Here is a 16,671-nt window from a genome sequence, read left to right as displayed (position 1 = left end):
CGATGAAGGAAATTAGAGCCTCTTGACATTGTTTTCGAGAGTACTCTAAGAGTGGCTAGCCTTACCATAATAAAATAACACATTTTATCTAAGGGTGAATCAAAAGTGAGTCAAGTCCCTTGAGTAATTTGAGTCTTCTTTGATTGAATCATTGGAAGTCTTTTTCTTATTTTTATCATTTTTTCTCTCTCAATGTCCGAAGTGTTTGGCACTGGAAGAGCGAGAGTATACCTTCTGAAATGCGAAAAAATTCAGAGCAGATCCTGGTTTCGAAATCAAGGAAAGGGCAAGAGACATTTTGTTCAAACTTGCCAGAGACATCAAAGCCTCAAGTAGTGAGCAATGAAAGAAAAAAAATTCTTAGACTCATCCATTGTGGATATCCTTTTACTCATAAACAAAAGATAGAACCCAAGCAAGCTTAAACTTTCTTGCCTATCCTGGTTTTGCTCTCTTATGAATCCTGTCATGGAAGTAATCATACTAGGGGCATCTTTTATGTCTTGCGTCATAAAAGATATCAAACAAACAAGATATTTGAGATAGATATTCTCAGCAGATAAAGACCAGAGAAGCTTGAGCACATCTCATGAGCTAAACTTTCAAATTTCTAAACTGAACTCATTCTTTGAAAGAGTCAATGTTTCAGATAATCTAGTCCACAACGGAGTCTAGAATTCACTTTTACAATTTTCAAATCTTACCAGAATGCTTTTTCTTCTCTTTAAAAGAGTCAATACCTGAAAATTCTATCAAGTTTTTCGAGTCTGGTCTTCAGCAATGATCATGCACTCTCATTTATTCTCGGCAGGAGATAGCTATGCTATGAGTGAACTCGATATAAGATCGATAAACTCATCAATCATGTTTGCAAGCCCTTCGGGCCTAAAAAAAAAAAATCTTTTTCTTTGTTAAACCCAAACAAGGGGCATTTTTTTTAAGAAAAAAAAAATCTTTTGATTGTTAATCAGTGAGGTGCCAAGTAGTGGCGTGTTTAATTGTTGCTTGGTGAAAAGTAGTTTCGCCTTGGTATTGAATGTTTGGGAGAGAAGTAGTTTCCTCAAATATTTGAATATCGAGATGATTAGCAGTGAAATGTCAAGTAGTGACTTGCTTAATCATCGCGTCGCAATGTTCCGCTACCTAACGAGTTAGGAGTCAGGTATATCTGCGTGGATTTATATGGAACTGTTTGGCAGGATCATATAAATCTTGGGTGATTCGCTACCTTGAAAGAGAGGAGTCAGAGTTACCCGGATAGCTAAACAGATGAATCTTCAGCGATGGTCTGTATAGCTATCGTCTGGTGAAAAGTAGTTTCACCGTGTTTTTAGATTGGGCAAAAAGTAGTTTCCCCGTGATTGAAAAATTGGGCAAGAATTAGTGTCCCCTTTTAATTGGAAGTTTGGGCGAGAAGTAGTTTCCCTATTGTTTGGAAGATTGGGCGAAAAGTAGTTTCCCCTTTTAATTTGAAGTTTTGGGCGAGAAGTAGTTTCTCCGTTGATTGAAAAATTGGGCGAGAAGTAGTTTCCCCATTGTTTTGAAGATTGGGCGAAAAATAGTTTCCCCTTTTAATTGGAAGTTTTGGGCGAGAAGTAGTTTCCCCGTTGATTGAAAACTTGGGCGAGAAGTAGTTTCCCCATTGTTTTGAAGATTGGGCGAAAAGTAGTTTCCCCGTTGATTGAAAAATTGGGCGAGAAGTAGTTTCCCCATTGTTTTGAAGATTGGGCGAAAAGTAGTTTCCCCGTTGATTGAAAAATTGGGCGAGAAGTAGTTTCCCCATTGTTTGGAAGATTGGGCGAAAAGTAGTTTTCCCTTTTAATTGGAAGTTTTGGGTGAAAAGTAGTTTCCCCGTTGATTTTAAGATTGGGCGAGAAGTAGTTTCCCCTTTGAATTGGAAGATTGGGCGAGAAGTAGTTTCCCCTTTGACTGGATGATTGGGTGAAAAGTAGTTTCCCCGTTGTTTGAAAAATTGGGCAAAAAGTAGTTTCCCCTTTGATTGGAAGATTGGGCGAAAAGTAGTTTCCCCGTTAATTGAAAGATTGGGCGAAAAGTAGTTTCCCCGTTGATTGGAAGATTGGGCGAAAAGTAGTTTCCCCTTTGAATTGGAACATTGGGCGAAATGTAGTTTCCCCATGATTTAAAAGATTGGGCGAAAAGTAGTTTTCCCTTTGATTGGAAGATTGGGCGAAAAGTAGTTTCCCCTTGGATTGGAAGGAGTTTTGAAGAGAAAAGTAGTTTCTCAATGATTTGAAGATTTTGGAAGAGAAAAGTAGTTTCTCAAAGATAGAGTTTTGAAGAGACAAGTAGTTTCTCAATTATTTGAAGATTTTGGAAGAGAAAAGTAGTTTCTCAAAGGCAGAGTTTTTGGAGAAAAGTAGTTTCTCAGGTATATAGAGTTTTTGGAGAAAAGTAGTTTCTCAGAGATAGAGATTTTTGGAGAAAAGAAGTTTCTCGTGTTTATGATGTTTGTTGGTAAAGTAGTTTCCTTTTGGTTTTGATTGTTTGAGAAAAAGTAGTTTCTTTTGATTTAGAATGCTTGTTTGAAAGCAGTTTCCCCATTGTTTTGAATGCTTGAGGTGAAAAGTAGTTTCACCAGTATGATATGTTTTGTCGAGTTAAGAGTTTCAAGAGAGGCCATCTCGTTGAGATTTAATGTTTGCCAAGTTAAAGAGTCGGAGAGAAGCTATCGCACCAATGCTTGCAGATCTGGAGTCTTTTGAAAAGTTTTTTGCCAGTTTACCTTTGTGTCTCCAATTGAAAACCCAAAAAAAAATTGCTTTGCTTTGTTTTCAGGTCTATCAAAATGTGTTGCCTGTTCAGCTTTGCCATTCGCGTGTTGCATACGCTCCGCCAAAGATGGGCATCTACTTGTTTACAGCAAAACTGTTTTCAAAAAATCAAAACTGTTTACAGCAGCCGGTGAGCAATGAAGCATACTGTATATAACACTCGGTGTACTTGTGTTATATACTTAAAGTATGGATCATATGCATAGTACCCGATATATTGAGTCCGGAGCTCTACTTTCATTTTACATATATTATGTACATAGATATATTTGTTGATTTAGTAAAACCCAATTAGGATCTGCATGTGCTTATATATATCGCATTCATATAAAGACGAACATGTGTTGCTTACGCATGTTGGAGCCTAGATTTAGGAGCCTTGTCCTATCCATAGATTATTGTAGCTCACCCTATGTGACTACAGCGCAGTCTTAATACACTCAACAGTCTGTCATGAGTCAAGACCTCATTGACTCCGCTAGATTAGACTAGGGATGGTGCTCCTGGTTAGGGTGTATATATGTATATGTACCTATTTATATTGATTATTAGTTTAGGGCTTTCGTATTTAATGAGGGTTCCTTATCTAATTCGAATCAATTATATCAATCCAATTTTCAGATTTAGACCTAGCCTATGGCTCTTTCTCTGTCACTTTCGTGGCCGTGGTTTATCTTTTGATCCATTGGTTACATTCCACTTGTAAATCCATTGGTTACATTCCACCTGTATATCCATTGGTTAGGATTTACCTTTTTATAGAGATTCTTTGTATATAAAAATTATTTGTGTGTTCATCTTTCATTCAGATTTTAGATCCGGTCCTTGACCCTACTTTAGTCATTCTTATGGCCATGGTCTATCATATGAGCCATTGATTATCCATTTGATCTATGTTTTCCCGTCCTTCGCTTTGTACTCTTGTATCATACCGTGATCATTAATGGATTGGTTTTGTCTTGCCCATCTATCCCATGAGTGCATGATTAATGCTGAGATCAAAACCTATTTAGATTAAGGGTGTTTATCGTTCTTGACTCTTTCATACCCGAAAGAAGAGAAGTCATACCCGAAGAAAATTTAAAGGAGTTGATTGAGGATTTCTTTGAGACCTAGCTTACTTAGATCATGTCATCATTTTTGACATTTTAACTTGAGTTACCAACAGATATGCTCAAGATTGCTCTTATTTCTATTTGTTCAGAATTCTTATCTCATGACTGTTGATCTAGTGTGTGCGCTTCCAAGTCAAGAGTCTGTATTCAACGAAAGACCATCCCTTCCAAAAGACTAACCACTTTCAAACACATTTGATCAAGGCAGTCTATTGCTTCCCCTATATTGCCAACATAGCCTTTTATTGTCCCACTTAACCCTGGCCTTGAAGGGTTATCATTTCTGAGATTCCTACTTCGGGATCGAACTCAGTAGATACTTTTATCATGGAGGAGGGTATACCGCCTAGGAACTTTCAATGTCAGTCTCTTGCTCATGAAGAAGTGTCAAGTTTTCAGAGTTTGTCTTCTGTTGAGTTTATACCAACTCTTGTGTCAAATTTGGTAAGTCTAGTCGTGTCATCAATAATTCAGAATATATAGTGTCTAGTCAATGTCCAGTCTGCTGTTAAGTCTGATGTAGAGCCCATTGAGGCGCGTCAAAGAGTTTCTGAGGTACTTACATTTTTCAATTCAATAAAGTTGTTGATTTCATATCTCTGATACTCTATGATTCACTCTTAGATCTAATGTTTAAATAACTAAAGACCCCCCTCTTGGATGAGATTGCAGATGAAATTCCCCTCGAGAACTGAAAAGGTCAAACGAGAAGAAGAGCGTCTAGCATAGCCACTTGAAGAAGAAATCAAAGCCATTGATAGTGCCATTGAAATCCAAAACTCGGGAAATATAGATTGGCAAAACATCTCCCGAGGAGAGCGAGGAATTGATAAACTTGTTTATAGGGGGTTCGAGGTAGTTTTGCTTGATCCTATAAGGATAAACCGGGTGAATGCCAGGGTATGGTGCAAAGCAAGACTTCATTTGTTTGAGATATCAGGTCAAAGAGCAAAATTCAAGAGAGATGGACATCAGACATCCTATGGAGCTGATGAAGAAGGGAGAGAAGACTTTCTCAAAATGAAGTCATAGATTTGAGCCATAAAAGAACAATTGGGTTGTGTATTTTCATTATGATTCTGAGGTGGAATATTTCAAGAAAAAAGGACATTTTTAAGGTTTAGAATATGAGAGAAAGACAAAGAGAAGGGAATGTGTCCATATGACAATTCTTTTGGAATATCAAAGACCCAGATGATGGAGTCAATGAGATAGATCGCAGATGAGAATCGTCTTTACTATTTTGAGACAAATGAAAGTTGAGGAATCTTGAGCATGAATTCAAGATCTCGAGAAGAGAATGGAGCACCGTAGTTAAAGTCTTGCCAGAAAACCGCCAGACTCCTCGATAAAAATATTCAAAGTCTTTGAACCTTAAGCAAAAGAGCTTGTGCGCCAAAACACCAGAAGGTCATCCTTGGACGTTTGAGCCTTTATAGCCAAAATCCTAACGTTTAAAAATTCGTTTTGTAAACCCTTTGGGCCAAAAATTCAAATCAAACCATTTTTTTTCTAACCACATTATAAACGAGGAGCATTTTGTTATGAGTTTGAACTACGTTATGACCTGATCCCCATCTCTTCAGGGGTACGTAGGTAGCCTGATTTATTCAGGTTCGGTCAACCTTTGGAATAAATGTCAATTATTCCTTTACAAAATTTGAAGCTAAAAGCTAAACCATTCTTTGATAAACCCCAAAGTGAACTACGCGGACCTGATCCTCCATTTTTGGGGTACGTAGGTAGTCTGGCAAGACCAGATTCGGTCCAAATCGTTTGAACTTTTGATATCTAACCCTTTTGAACCTGAGCCCACCTAGAAAGTCCTTCTGGTGAAACAAGCAAAGGTTCAAAGCAATTGAAAATAAAAACAGAAAGAAATAAAAAGAACGAGAGTCTGAAGACCCACTAGGTTGAAAACCCGAAAGGGCGGCCTAGATAAAGTCATGTACTTGCTAAGTCGATAACCAAAGGAGCCGGCTTATGCAAAATGAGAGTAGCGGTCTAGTGGATTGAAAACTTGAAGAGGCAATCCAGTTAGAGGCGAAGATTTCTCAAAAAGTGAGCTGATAAGACATGGAAGGAGTTCCTCGATTATGGAGAACTCTGAAGTTTGAGTAGTATGAGAATTCCAGGCAAAAGATGAAGCAAATGGTTTGCTAGACCAGACATATGGAATGCAATAATCATGAGTTCCCATTAGAGGAGATTCGAAGAGATGGAGAAATAATCACTACACAGGGCAGGATCCCGAAATCTGAGTAGTGTCGACAAGACTTACTCCGATGCCTTTTTAAACTAGGGGCATTAAAACCGAGCAACCCAAAGGGGGTAATAACCATGACGGATGTCCCGATGGAGGAAACTAGAGCCTCTTGGCATGGTTTTTGAGACTACTCTGAGAGTGGTTGACCTTACCATTTCAAAATAACACATTTTATCTAAAGGTGAATTGAAAGTGAGTCAGGTCCCTTGAATAATCTGCGTCTTCTTTGTCGAGTCCTTAGAAGTCTGTTTTTCATTGATATTCATTTTCTTCTAAAGTCCTTAGTGTATGGCACTGGAAAAAGCGGGTGTATACCTTCTGAAATGCGAAGAAAATTCAAAGTAGAACCTGGTTTATGAATCAAGGAAGAGACAAGTCACATTTTGTTCAAACTTGTCAGAGACATCAAAGCCTCAAACATTGAGCAAAAGGAAGAATACTTACATTCAGCCTTTGTGGAGATGGTTTTACCACTATACCAAAGAAAGAACCCATGCAAATTTAAATTTTCCTACTTACCTTGGTTCTACTTTTTTAAGACTCTTATCATGGAAGCACATCATACTAGGGGCATCTTTTATGACTTGCGTCATAAAAGATATTAAACAATGATAATTGAGATATCTATTCTTCCCAAATAGAGACGAGAGAAGCTTGAACACACTCTTTGAGTTGAATTCTTTGATTAAATTGTCTCTTTTGGAGTCAAAGTTTTAGAAACTTCAATTCCCATCGGAGTCTAGAACCTACTCCTACAGTCTTCAAACCTCAGCAAAATGCTTCTCACATGTTAAAGAGAGTCATTACCTAAAAATCTCATCAATCTATTTGAGTTTTGCTTTCAGCAAAAATCATGCACTCTTAGTTACTCTCGACAAGAGATAACTAATTCATTAGTGAAATCAATCAAAGTTGTCAAATTTTTCAATCACTTCTTTACACTTTTTAATAAGGATAGAAATTGATAGCTCCGTGCTTCGGAGTCTAGCTTTTCTTTCATCATTTTGAATTTTTTTTTAATAAGGATAGAAATTGACAGTTCCGTACTTTGGAGTTTGCCATTTCTTCCATCTTTTGAGTTTTTAATAATGATAGAAATTGACAGCTCTGTGCTTCGAAGTTTGCTTTTTCTTCCATCTTTTGAGTTTTTAATTAGGATAGAAACTGACGGTTCTCTGCTTCGGAGTTTGGTTTTTTTCCTTCCATCGTTTTTGAGAAGTTTTCAATAAAGTAGAAAATTACTGGAGTCCGTATTGTGCGGTTTGGTCTTTTTCTTCAGTTTTCGAAAAAAAAACTCTTTGAGCGTTTAGTTTGTACTTGCTTTGGTAAAGACTTTTTGAGTGTTTGGTTTATACGTGTTTTGGTAAATTTTCAAAAAAAAAGCCTCTTTGAGTGTTTAGTTTTATACTTGTTTCGGTGAAGTTTTTCATACAACGATTAAAAAAAAAAAGTCTTTGAGTGTTTGGTTTTGTACTTGTATGCAGCTGGTTTATGCGGCACCATACAAGTCAAGGTTGATCCGTAATGTGTCGCTACCTAACTGGTTAGGAGTCAGGCATATCTGCGAAGAGGTTCATATGAAATTGATTTGTGCAGAATCATATGAATCTGGATTTACATGGAGCTGGTTTATGCGGCACCATATAAATCTTGGGTGATTCGCTACCTTGAAAGAGAGGAGTCAGAGTTACCTTGATAGCTAAACAGATGGATTTTCAACAATGGTCTGTATAGCTATCGTCCTGATATTAAACTCTTTGAGTGTTTGGTTTTATGCTTATTATCGTATATCTGTGAAAGGTTCGCATGGAGCTGGTTTATGCGGCATCGCGTTTATTTTGAAAAACTGCATGGAGCTGATTTATGCAGCACCACACTTAAAAAAAAAATCTTTGGATGTTTGGTTTTGTAATATCTATGAAGGGTTCATATGGATCTGGTTTTTGCGGAACCATAAGAATCAGGATTTGTAAGGAGCTGGTTTATGCAGCACCGCATAGTAAAAAAAAAAACTCTTTGAGTGTTTGGTTTTATGCTTGTTTTTGTATATCTGAGAGGAGGTTCATATGGATCTGGTTTGTGCAGAAGCATACGAATTTGGATTTCCATGGAGCTGGTTTATGCGACACCATATAAAGAAAAAATTCTTTGAGTGTTTAGATTTTATATTTGTTTTGAGACGGTCTTGATATAAAAATCTTAGAGTGTTTGTGATTTGTGTTTATTTGTTTAGTTGAGTCATGAGCGTTAGAGAGAGGCTATCTCTTTGAGATGTCATGGTTACTTTTTTTTAAGGGTTAGTGAGAGATCACTTCCCTATTTGCTTTGAGTCTTATAGTGTCTTTTTGTTGTTTTACTTTTTGTAGATACCATTTTTGAACCAAAAACCCAAAAATTACTTTGTTTTGTTTTCGGGTCGATCAAAATGAGTTGTCTGTTCGGCTTTGACATTCGCGCGACAAGCACGCTTTGCCAAAGGGGGGCATCTGTAGACACCCCATTTTGACCGAACCCTAAACCGTTGTTTTTGTTAAAAAATCCTTTAAATAGGTGAATTTGATGTCTCAAAATCAGTCCTAGCATAGGTCAGGGTCCCATTTAGGTCCCTCTAAAATTTCAGAAAAATCTGTCGCGGTTTGCATAGCAAACGAGAAGGGTAGGTAGTGTTGTGTAAATTTAGTGTCGCAGAAGGGGGTGCATTATCCTGACCAGGAGGTGGCCAGGTGGAAATAAACCATGGGTGATTTGCTGCAGGAGGGTGTCCCTGGGTAACCAGAGAGGCACGAATTTATCTCTTTTTATGTCATTAAAATTTTTACTCATGGGCCACCCTTTCCAGCAAAGTAATGTAAAAAAATACACAGAGGGAGTGTCCAAGCAGCTTTAAGAGGGCGATTTTATTCCTTTATTTTCACTAAAACCTTTTCTTGTGGACCACCCTCTCTTAACCAAACCAAGTGCAAATATTACATAAGGGGGGTTGTCCAGTTATATAAAAGGGATAAAAATTATGAAGAAAATCTATAAATAGAAGTGCCCTTCTAATTTTTTAGGACTTTTGATTTTCGTTAAGAAAATTTAGAGAGAGAGAGAGAAGGAAAACAACAGAGGGAAAACAGATCTATGCTTAAAACCCTAACTTTTCTTCCTTTTCCCTTCCAATCATCTTCTCTGGTAGCCTCGCCGGAGCTCCGGCGAAAGTTATTGCCGCTCACGTGTCACCTCTGTCTCATCCTCAAGGTTAAATCCGAGCTATTGAAGCTTGAAATTTCAGAATTTTCACATTCTTAAGCTCAGATTCAGGCAATCAACAGATGCGATAGTTTCTGGAGTGTTACTCATCTCTTCTAGCAATTTTCTCTGAAAATTATCAAATTAGCAAGATTCTCTGCAATCTATAAGCTTCTAGTGGGATCATCAGGCTGATTTCAGAGGAATTCGAGCTGAGATTTCAAGCCGCAGGTATAAAACCTAGTGAAAGGTATTTCTCTATGATTCTGTACTCTTTTTCATCCTCTGCTTGATTTTTTTTATAGTGTGAATCAAATACTATAAGTTCTCAAAATCTCATTGTTCAGATCTGATTTTTTTTTCACCTTTAGCTAACCTGTTCTTATAAAATCAGGTCCTAACTCCATTGATTCCGGCAATCTTGCCGGAATCCAATCATTTTATTACATGATCTATGTCTCTTAATTTCACCCTGATTTGAAACAAGAAAAATTGTCCTCATTTTCAAGAAGAAATTTGCAGAGAAAGGAGAGAATTCTGGTGATTTTTGCCATGGAAATCTGCTATTGTTGATTATCTTCTTCATCAAGATCTATTTCATTTTTTCCTTGGCTCTAGCAAGATCTAGCAGATCCAAACTTTCATATCTCACACCTTTTCAGTCTTAGTGTTGGGAATTATATAGAGCTTTATTTGAGAGTAGACCCTATTTGGCTTCATACTAATGTTGTCAGAGATACACTCAGGTATCAGCCCATGGATATGCTCTTTGTTTTAGCACATTTCAGCCCACAATTCAGCCCCCATTTTTAAGCACATTTCTGCCCCTGTTTTAGCACATTTCAGCCCACAATTCAGCCCCCATTTTAAGCACATTTCTGCCCTGTTTCAGCACAATTATGTCCATAAGTCAGCCCTGTTTTATGCATTTTTAAGAGCGAATCTATCCATAATCAGCCTATGTTTCAACACAGATTCAACCCCCTTCTCACATGGATTTTAGCAGCTCCATACACCCTTGATTTAACAGCTCATATACATTTGGTATTGACAGCCTTCACACCTTTGATAATGGCAACCCTTAAGTTTTTTTTTATGTGCAGCCCCTAATTCTTTTTGATAATTAGCATCCCTCACACACATGATGTGGCAGCCATAGTGCATATATGCCCCAAACAGGGCAACAACTAATGTTTTCCTTATGCCCAAATAAAGCAGTAACATGATATGTGTGAATGTGTTTATAAATTAGCTATGTTCTATAAGTGTAATTTTCATAATGCTACTTTGTTTACCTTTTGCTGAATTTAAAGGCTTTCCTTTCATGTTTAATAAGTAATGCGTATTGTATGATTAGGCTTTGACATGTATGAGATATTTTTTAGAACAATGGAATTAATATAAGATGGATTATGTTTTAAGATGTACATAATTTTCCTATAACTATAAGTCTCAGTTTGAATTCCTATGGCTGTTCGAATGATTCTCCTATGAATGGTGAAATAACCAGTGAGATGTTATTTTGATCTTGCTTCAGCTATTGTTCTTTGGATTATGCCTTTGGTCCAAATTCCTAAATTTTGTTGGTAAATGAACCCCTTTAGTTGTCCACGTTCAGAAATTATACCAACACAATCATATTTGATCATCTGCTTGGTTTTGGCTTGTTTTATATTAGGAAAAAGGATGATTTTGAGCTAAGCTATTCTTTGATAGTATATACCTTATCTTGTTTGTGAAGAATTCTTTTGGGAACAACAAATACCATTTTATACCTCTTTGGGAAGGGTTTTAAATGTTATCTTTTTATACAGGGATATATTGAATTTCGCTCTTTCATTTCTTCTTTTTTAAGTAGTAGTGACTCACTATTATTATAATGGTTAATAGTTGCTAATCAGTCTCATTTATGAGAGTTTAAAGTTGTTATAAAGCTTGAACGTTTGGTATAAATATGCTCAGTAGTGCATCTATTCTAATTCTCATACTTGATTAGATGGTGTTGTAGGGCGATGAAGGCGCTAGCCCAAGCCCATCCTTAGGGGACTTGCTCAGTCCAAGTAATGCTCCTCTCTTTTTTTTTAGTAGACTAACACAGTCTTTTAAACACCTCTTAGATAGTAGAGCCTTCATTAGGAGACACACTATGTCTCATTAGGTAATTCTCATTTGGAGATAATCCTCATTTAAAATTTACCCTTAGGGAGTGTATCTTGGTTTAATAGAGAGATACCCATAGGAGGCATACAGTGTCTCATTTATAGAGCCTCCCCTACTTGTACCTCAATTTGTAACCTCTCTTTAGTATTGTTTGGTTTAGAGGTTTATCCTTAGAGACTAGCTTAGTCTTGTTCGGGTTTGACTTGTTAGGAACCTTATCCTTTCTCTTTTACTTTAGATTTCAGTTACTTGTTTGTGGTTTAGTTCAAGTGTCTTTGACACGAGTTTGCTTGTTCGGGGTTTCCCCGTAGCTTTAGGGTTTTGCCTTAGTTTGTTGCTTTGGTGTGTTCTCTTTAGGTCTTTGACCAAAAGATTGAAAACGTTTTAAAAATCTAAAAAACACTTGAATGCTTTGAAATTTAAAACAAAAGCATTTGAAATATTTTAAAATTCAAAAACATTTGAAATATCTTAAAATTCAAAAACATATGAAAACTTTAAAAAATATCAAAAGCTTTTAAATCATTTGGAGTATTAAGCTTTTTAGCATATTAGGAGAGTTCGTTTCGAACTACGTTGGCTTGATCCTCTTCCACGAGGTACGTAGTGCAGTTTGGGATTCACATCCCAGGTCCAGCCAAACCTTTAAAAATAAATTTGTCAAACCTTCAAAAAAAATACAAAGCTTCTTCAAAACATTTTCAAAAGAGATCTTCCTCTAGAGTTAGGAGTCTGTCCTAGCTGTATGGGGTGTTTTAGAGTTAGGAGGCTGTCTTGATTTGTATTGATGTGGTGTGTCCTGTCGTGTGAGTGTCCCTAGAGTTAGGAGGCCTCGAGTCGATCGGTTAGACATTTAGTCGAACCGGTGGCTAGACTAGGAAGCATATAGTCAGCCCATGATTTTCCTTAGGTTGCACAGCCTAGATACACATAGGATGTAGGGCCCACCTGCATTAGCTTAAGGCTAACTAACTTGCATTAGTTAGGGCATATAGAGAGTTCTAAAAATTACAATTCACCTGAACTTAAGCAATCATGCAAAAAGCTTTAAAAATCAGTCCAGTCTAGTGGATCGAGTCTAGGATAGCGGTTCTAGATGGTTAGGCATCGTAGTTTAGAATAGGGCATCGAACTACGTTGACTCCGATTCTTCCCGAGGCCGGGATACGTAGAGCAGCTGGGATGGACGGCCATCTTGGTCCGAGTCAAGTCGCATTAGAGTTAGGATTTGTCTTGTCCTGTCATATATAGGATTTATTTGTCTTTCATGTTTTGATGTGTTTTCTTACTTTCTTGTACTGATACTATACCTTTAGCTGTAGTTTACATGTGTATGTCCACCAGAACTTGGACACCTATTAGGCATGTCACTCATAACCTAGCTTTGCTTAGGTGACACATATTTTTCATTTCATTTTGTGTATGCTTATTTCTTTATCCTCAGGAAATGCATGCTTAGGTAGACGATTCCTGAGAATTGTTCCTATTTCATATGATTTTCGTCCGAAACTTTTTAATTTAATAATAAATGGCATAAGAGACCAAGTGCTTTCACTCGGATGAATTGGGGGTGCTCTCAGACCTTCTCCATTCGTAATCAGGCACGGACCCATATATATTTCTGGTTATCCATAGTATACAGAGCCTATTTTGTTTGAGGATCCATGGCCGTATACCATTGATGGCGACTCTGAGTTTGTTTAGGTACGTTTCGAATCCGGACTTGTTCCCGAATCGAGAGGTATCTCTTGTATATCGCCACTCGTGCTATGCTATGAGGGTGGCATCCGTTTCGAGAGTTCCTTGGTAGAGCTCTCCATTCACGTGGATGATCCTAAGAGGCCGCTGGGGGCTCGTCCCCCACCTCTCTCTCGGATCGGGGTCCACAGGCTGGCGACTCTGCTGGGGATTTAACACTGTTTACAACAAAACGGTTTAGTCTTTTTGAAAGATTTTAACAGAGATAGAAATTACCGAACCTGTGTTGCACGGTTTGGTCCTTTTGAAAGATTTTAACAGAAATAGAAATTACCGAACCTGTGTTACACGGTTTGGTCTTTTTGAAAGATTTTAACAAAGATAGAAATTACTGAATCTGTGTAACACGGTTTGGTCTTTTTGAAAGATTTTAACAGAGATGAAAATTACCGAACCTGTGTTACACGGTTTGGTCTTTTTGAAAGATTTTAACAGAGATGGAAATTACCGAACCTGTGTTACACGGTTTGGTCTTTTTGAAAGATTTTAACAGAGATAGAAATTACCGAACCTGTGTAACACGGTTTGGTCTTTTTTGAAAGATTTTAAAGAAGATAGAAATTAACACATCTACAAAAAGCCATTCTTGTAGCTAAAGGCTTTAAACAGAAAGAGAGCATAGATTTCTTTGACACTTACTCTCCAGTTACAAGAATCACATCTATCTGAGTCTTTATTGCAGTAGCAGTCATCCATAACCTTGTTATACATCAAATTGATGTAAAGACTGCATTTCTAAATTGTAGTTTAGAAGAAGATATCTATATGGATCAACCTGACGGTTTTGTTGCCTTTGATCAAGAAAACAAAGTGTGTGTAAATTGTTGAAATCACTTTATGGTCTTAAACAAGCACCTAAACAATGGCATGAGAAATTTGATAGTATTGTGATATCAAATGGGTGTAAGATAAATGAAAGTGATAAGTGCATTTATAATAAGTATTTTGATTCATGTTGTATTATCATTTGCTTGTATTTTGATGATCTTTTAATTTTTGGTTCTAACTTAGACGTAGGTAATAAAACCAAAAGCTTGCTTATGCAAAACTTTGATATGAAAGATCTTGGTGAAGCAAATGTAATTTTGGGAATCAAAATAACTAGATATGAAAATGATATTTCAGTTGATAAATCCCATTATATTGAGAGAATACTTAAGAAATATAAGTATTTTGATTGTAAACCTGTTTGTACTCCTTTTGATCCAAGAATTAGATTGTATGCTAATGATGGTGATAGTGTGAATCAAAAAGAGTATGCTAGTATAATTGGTAGTTTAAAATATGCTACAGATCGCACTAGACCTGATATTGCATATGTTGTTGGTTTGCTATGTAGATACACTAGTTGTCCTAGTATAGAACATTGGAATGCTATATCACGTGTAATGAGATATCTTAAACGTACAATTACTAATGGGATTCATTTTCAGAGATTTCCTGCTGTCTTGGAAGGATTCAACGATGCGGATTGGAATACTTTGTCAGAAGATTCCAAATCTACCACAGATTATGTATTTACTATTGGTGGTGGTGCTGTCTCTTGGAGATCCAAGAAACAAACTATAATTGCTCAATCTGCTATGGAATCAGAACTAATTGCACTAACTTCTGCTTGTGAAGAAACTACTTAGTTAAAGAATTTTTTATCTGGCATACCTGTGTGGTATAGACATGTATCTGCAGTTTTGATTCGTTGTGACTACATGGCAGCCATTGGAAGAGTACAGAATAAGTACTATAATGGAAAGTCGCGACAGATCCGAAGAAAGCACAGTACTGTGAGAAAATTGATATCCAATGGCGCAGTCACCGTTGATTTTGTGAAATCAGGTGACAACTTAGCAGATCCCTTAACTAAGGCCTTATCAAGGGAGAAAATCTACTTTACATTGAGGGGGATGGGACTTAAGCTCATTAATAAGTAATTACCTATGATGGATATCCAATCTAGGGAATGGAGATCCCAAGAACTAGATTTTCAATGGGAAAAACGAGTCATAGTGTAATTGGTGGATGGTGCCACGATCATGCTAAATATGAGTTTATCTCGAAGTCCATCCCTATGGTGTAACCCAGCATGATATCCTGAAGCTTTTTGTGAGGTTGGCTATTTTACTCTTAATGAGATCTATAACTCATATAAGTGGGATGTCTAGGCTACAGGAGAATCCTTGATAGACTCACCTACGTGTCTGCTAGGAAGTGGGCCGCTTCCAAAGGGAATGTGGGGCTTATTTCTCTTCTGCTTACAGGGACACTGGGATGTGCACAGGACCGTAATGTGCAAGCTTGGAAGAACCAATAGAACACTTTAGCTTCTTGCGTGTGGTGTATTTCTTTCTAGCCCCCAATGATTGTAGTTCAAGACATAGTTCACTTTAACTCCTGGCAGTTAGAATACACTTACACTAAGTAAAGGTTCAAGACATAGTCACCTTTATTATGCATGTTGCTTCGTCGGTAGCCCAACACAAGTTATATTTTGTTTTAACATGTTTTCTATTAAAATAAGTGGGGGACTGTTGGTGTTTTAATACAAAATAGCCCTTGTTGGTATTTTACAAAGTTCTTTTGTTTACAAAAAGAAGCCACTTTGTTTTGGAAAATGAGTTTGCTCACTTCCTTCACAAACGCGAATAGTCCCGTATTGGAAAGTGAAGAGAAGCTTCATGTGTTTATATAGCTCTTCACTTCCTTAGTTTTGTTAATGAGAAGAGGAGAAATGAAGCCTATGCGCACTAGCCACCAAGTGGACCCGGTGGGCTTTTGGCTATACCACACACACGCCACCCGGCCCGGCGCGGCTCGGCCGGCCGCACGTGTGAGCAAAGGTTTTTACATCCCCTACATTTTAAATTTGGTTTCTGTCCGTTTACCTTCGCAGTTTAAGCCGGCGTACCTGAAGTAAGCCGGCTTACTGGAACGTCATTAACTGGGTAAATAACGGCGCGGTTCTTGAGGAAGCCGGCGTACCTTAATAACGTTGGCGTAACTAAATAGCGTCGGCGTACCTAATCGTTGTGACTGTTGTGAAAATGACTTTTCACATTTGAAACATTTTTTAAACGGCTCTTTTCTCAAAGGTCGTCTTCACTCCATTAAAGTATTGAACAGACATGTTTGGCTGTATAAAAGATGATGATCTCTGTGTTTTATAAACACAACAACAGAACAAAAAACTACTGTTTTTTTCTTGTTTTTCTACTTTACTATAAATAGTGTTTTCTTTCTTCCTCTCTTTATTTAACGTATTTTGTTGGGCTACTGTAGACACCCCATTTTGACCGGACCCTAAAAGTCCCCAAAATCGAATAAGAGCTTCAAAAATCGAATGAAATTCCCAAAT

At 37.3% G+C, this 16,671-nt stretch overlaps 1 protein-coding gene across 1 annotated transcript in view; it reads left to right on the top strand.

The window, feature by feature from the left end:
• The window catches only part of LOC143892437 (uncharacterized), a 41,383-nt gene extending 26,427 nt beyond the window's left edge, over positions 1–14,956 (top strand). The window contains exon 10 of the mRNA XM_077397060.1: positions 14,334–14,956. Coding sequence (XP_077253175.1) covers positions 14,334–14,956 — 623 coding nt within the window. The remainder of the gene's footprint in view (positions 1–14,333) is intronic.
• Positions 14,957–16,671: the final 1,715 nt, after the last annotated feature.

Source organism: Tasmannia lanceolata, unplaced genomic scaffold, assembly GCF_043159265.1.
Source record: "Tasmannia lanceolata isolate RefF3 unplaced genomic scaffold, GAP_Taslan_0.1 ptg000002l, whole genome shotgun sequence".
Classification (NCBI taxonomy): Eukaryota; Viridiplantae; Streptophyta; class Magnoliopsida; order Canellales; family Winteraceae; genus Tasmannia; species Tasmannia lanceolata.
Note: the sequence above shows the minus strand (reverse complement) of the source record. Positions and strands in the feature narration are given on the sequence as shown.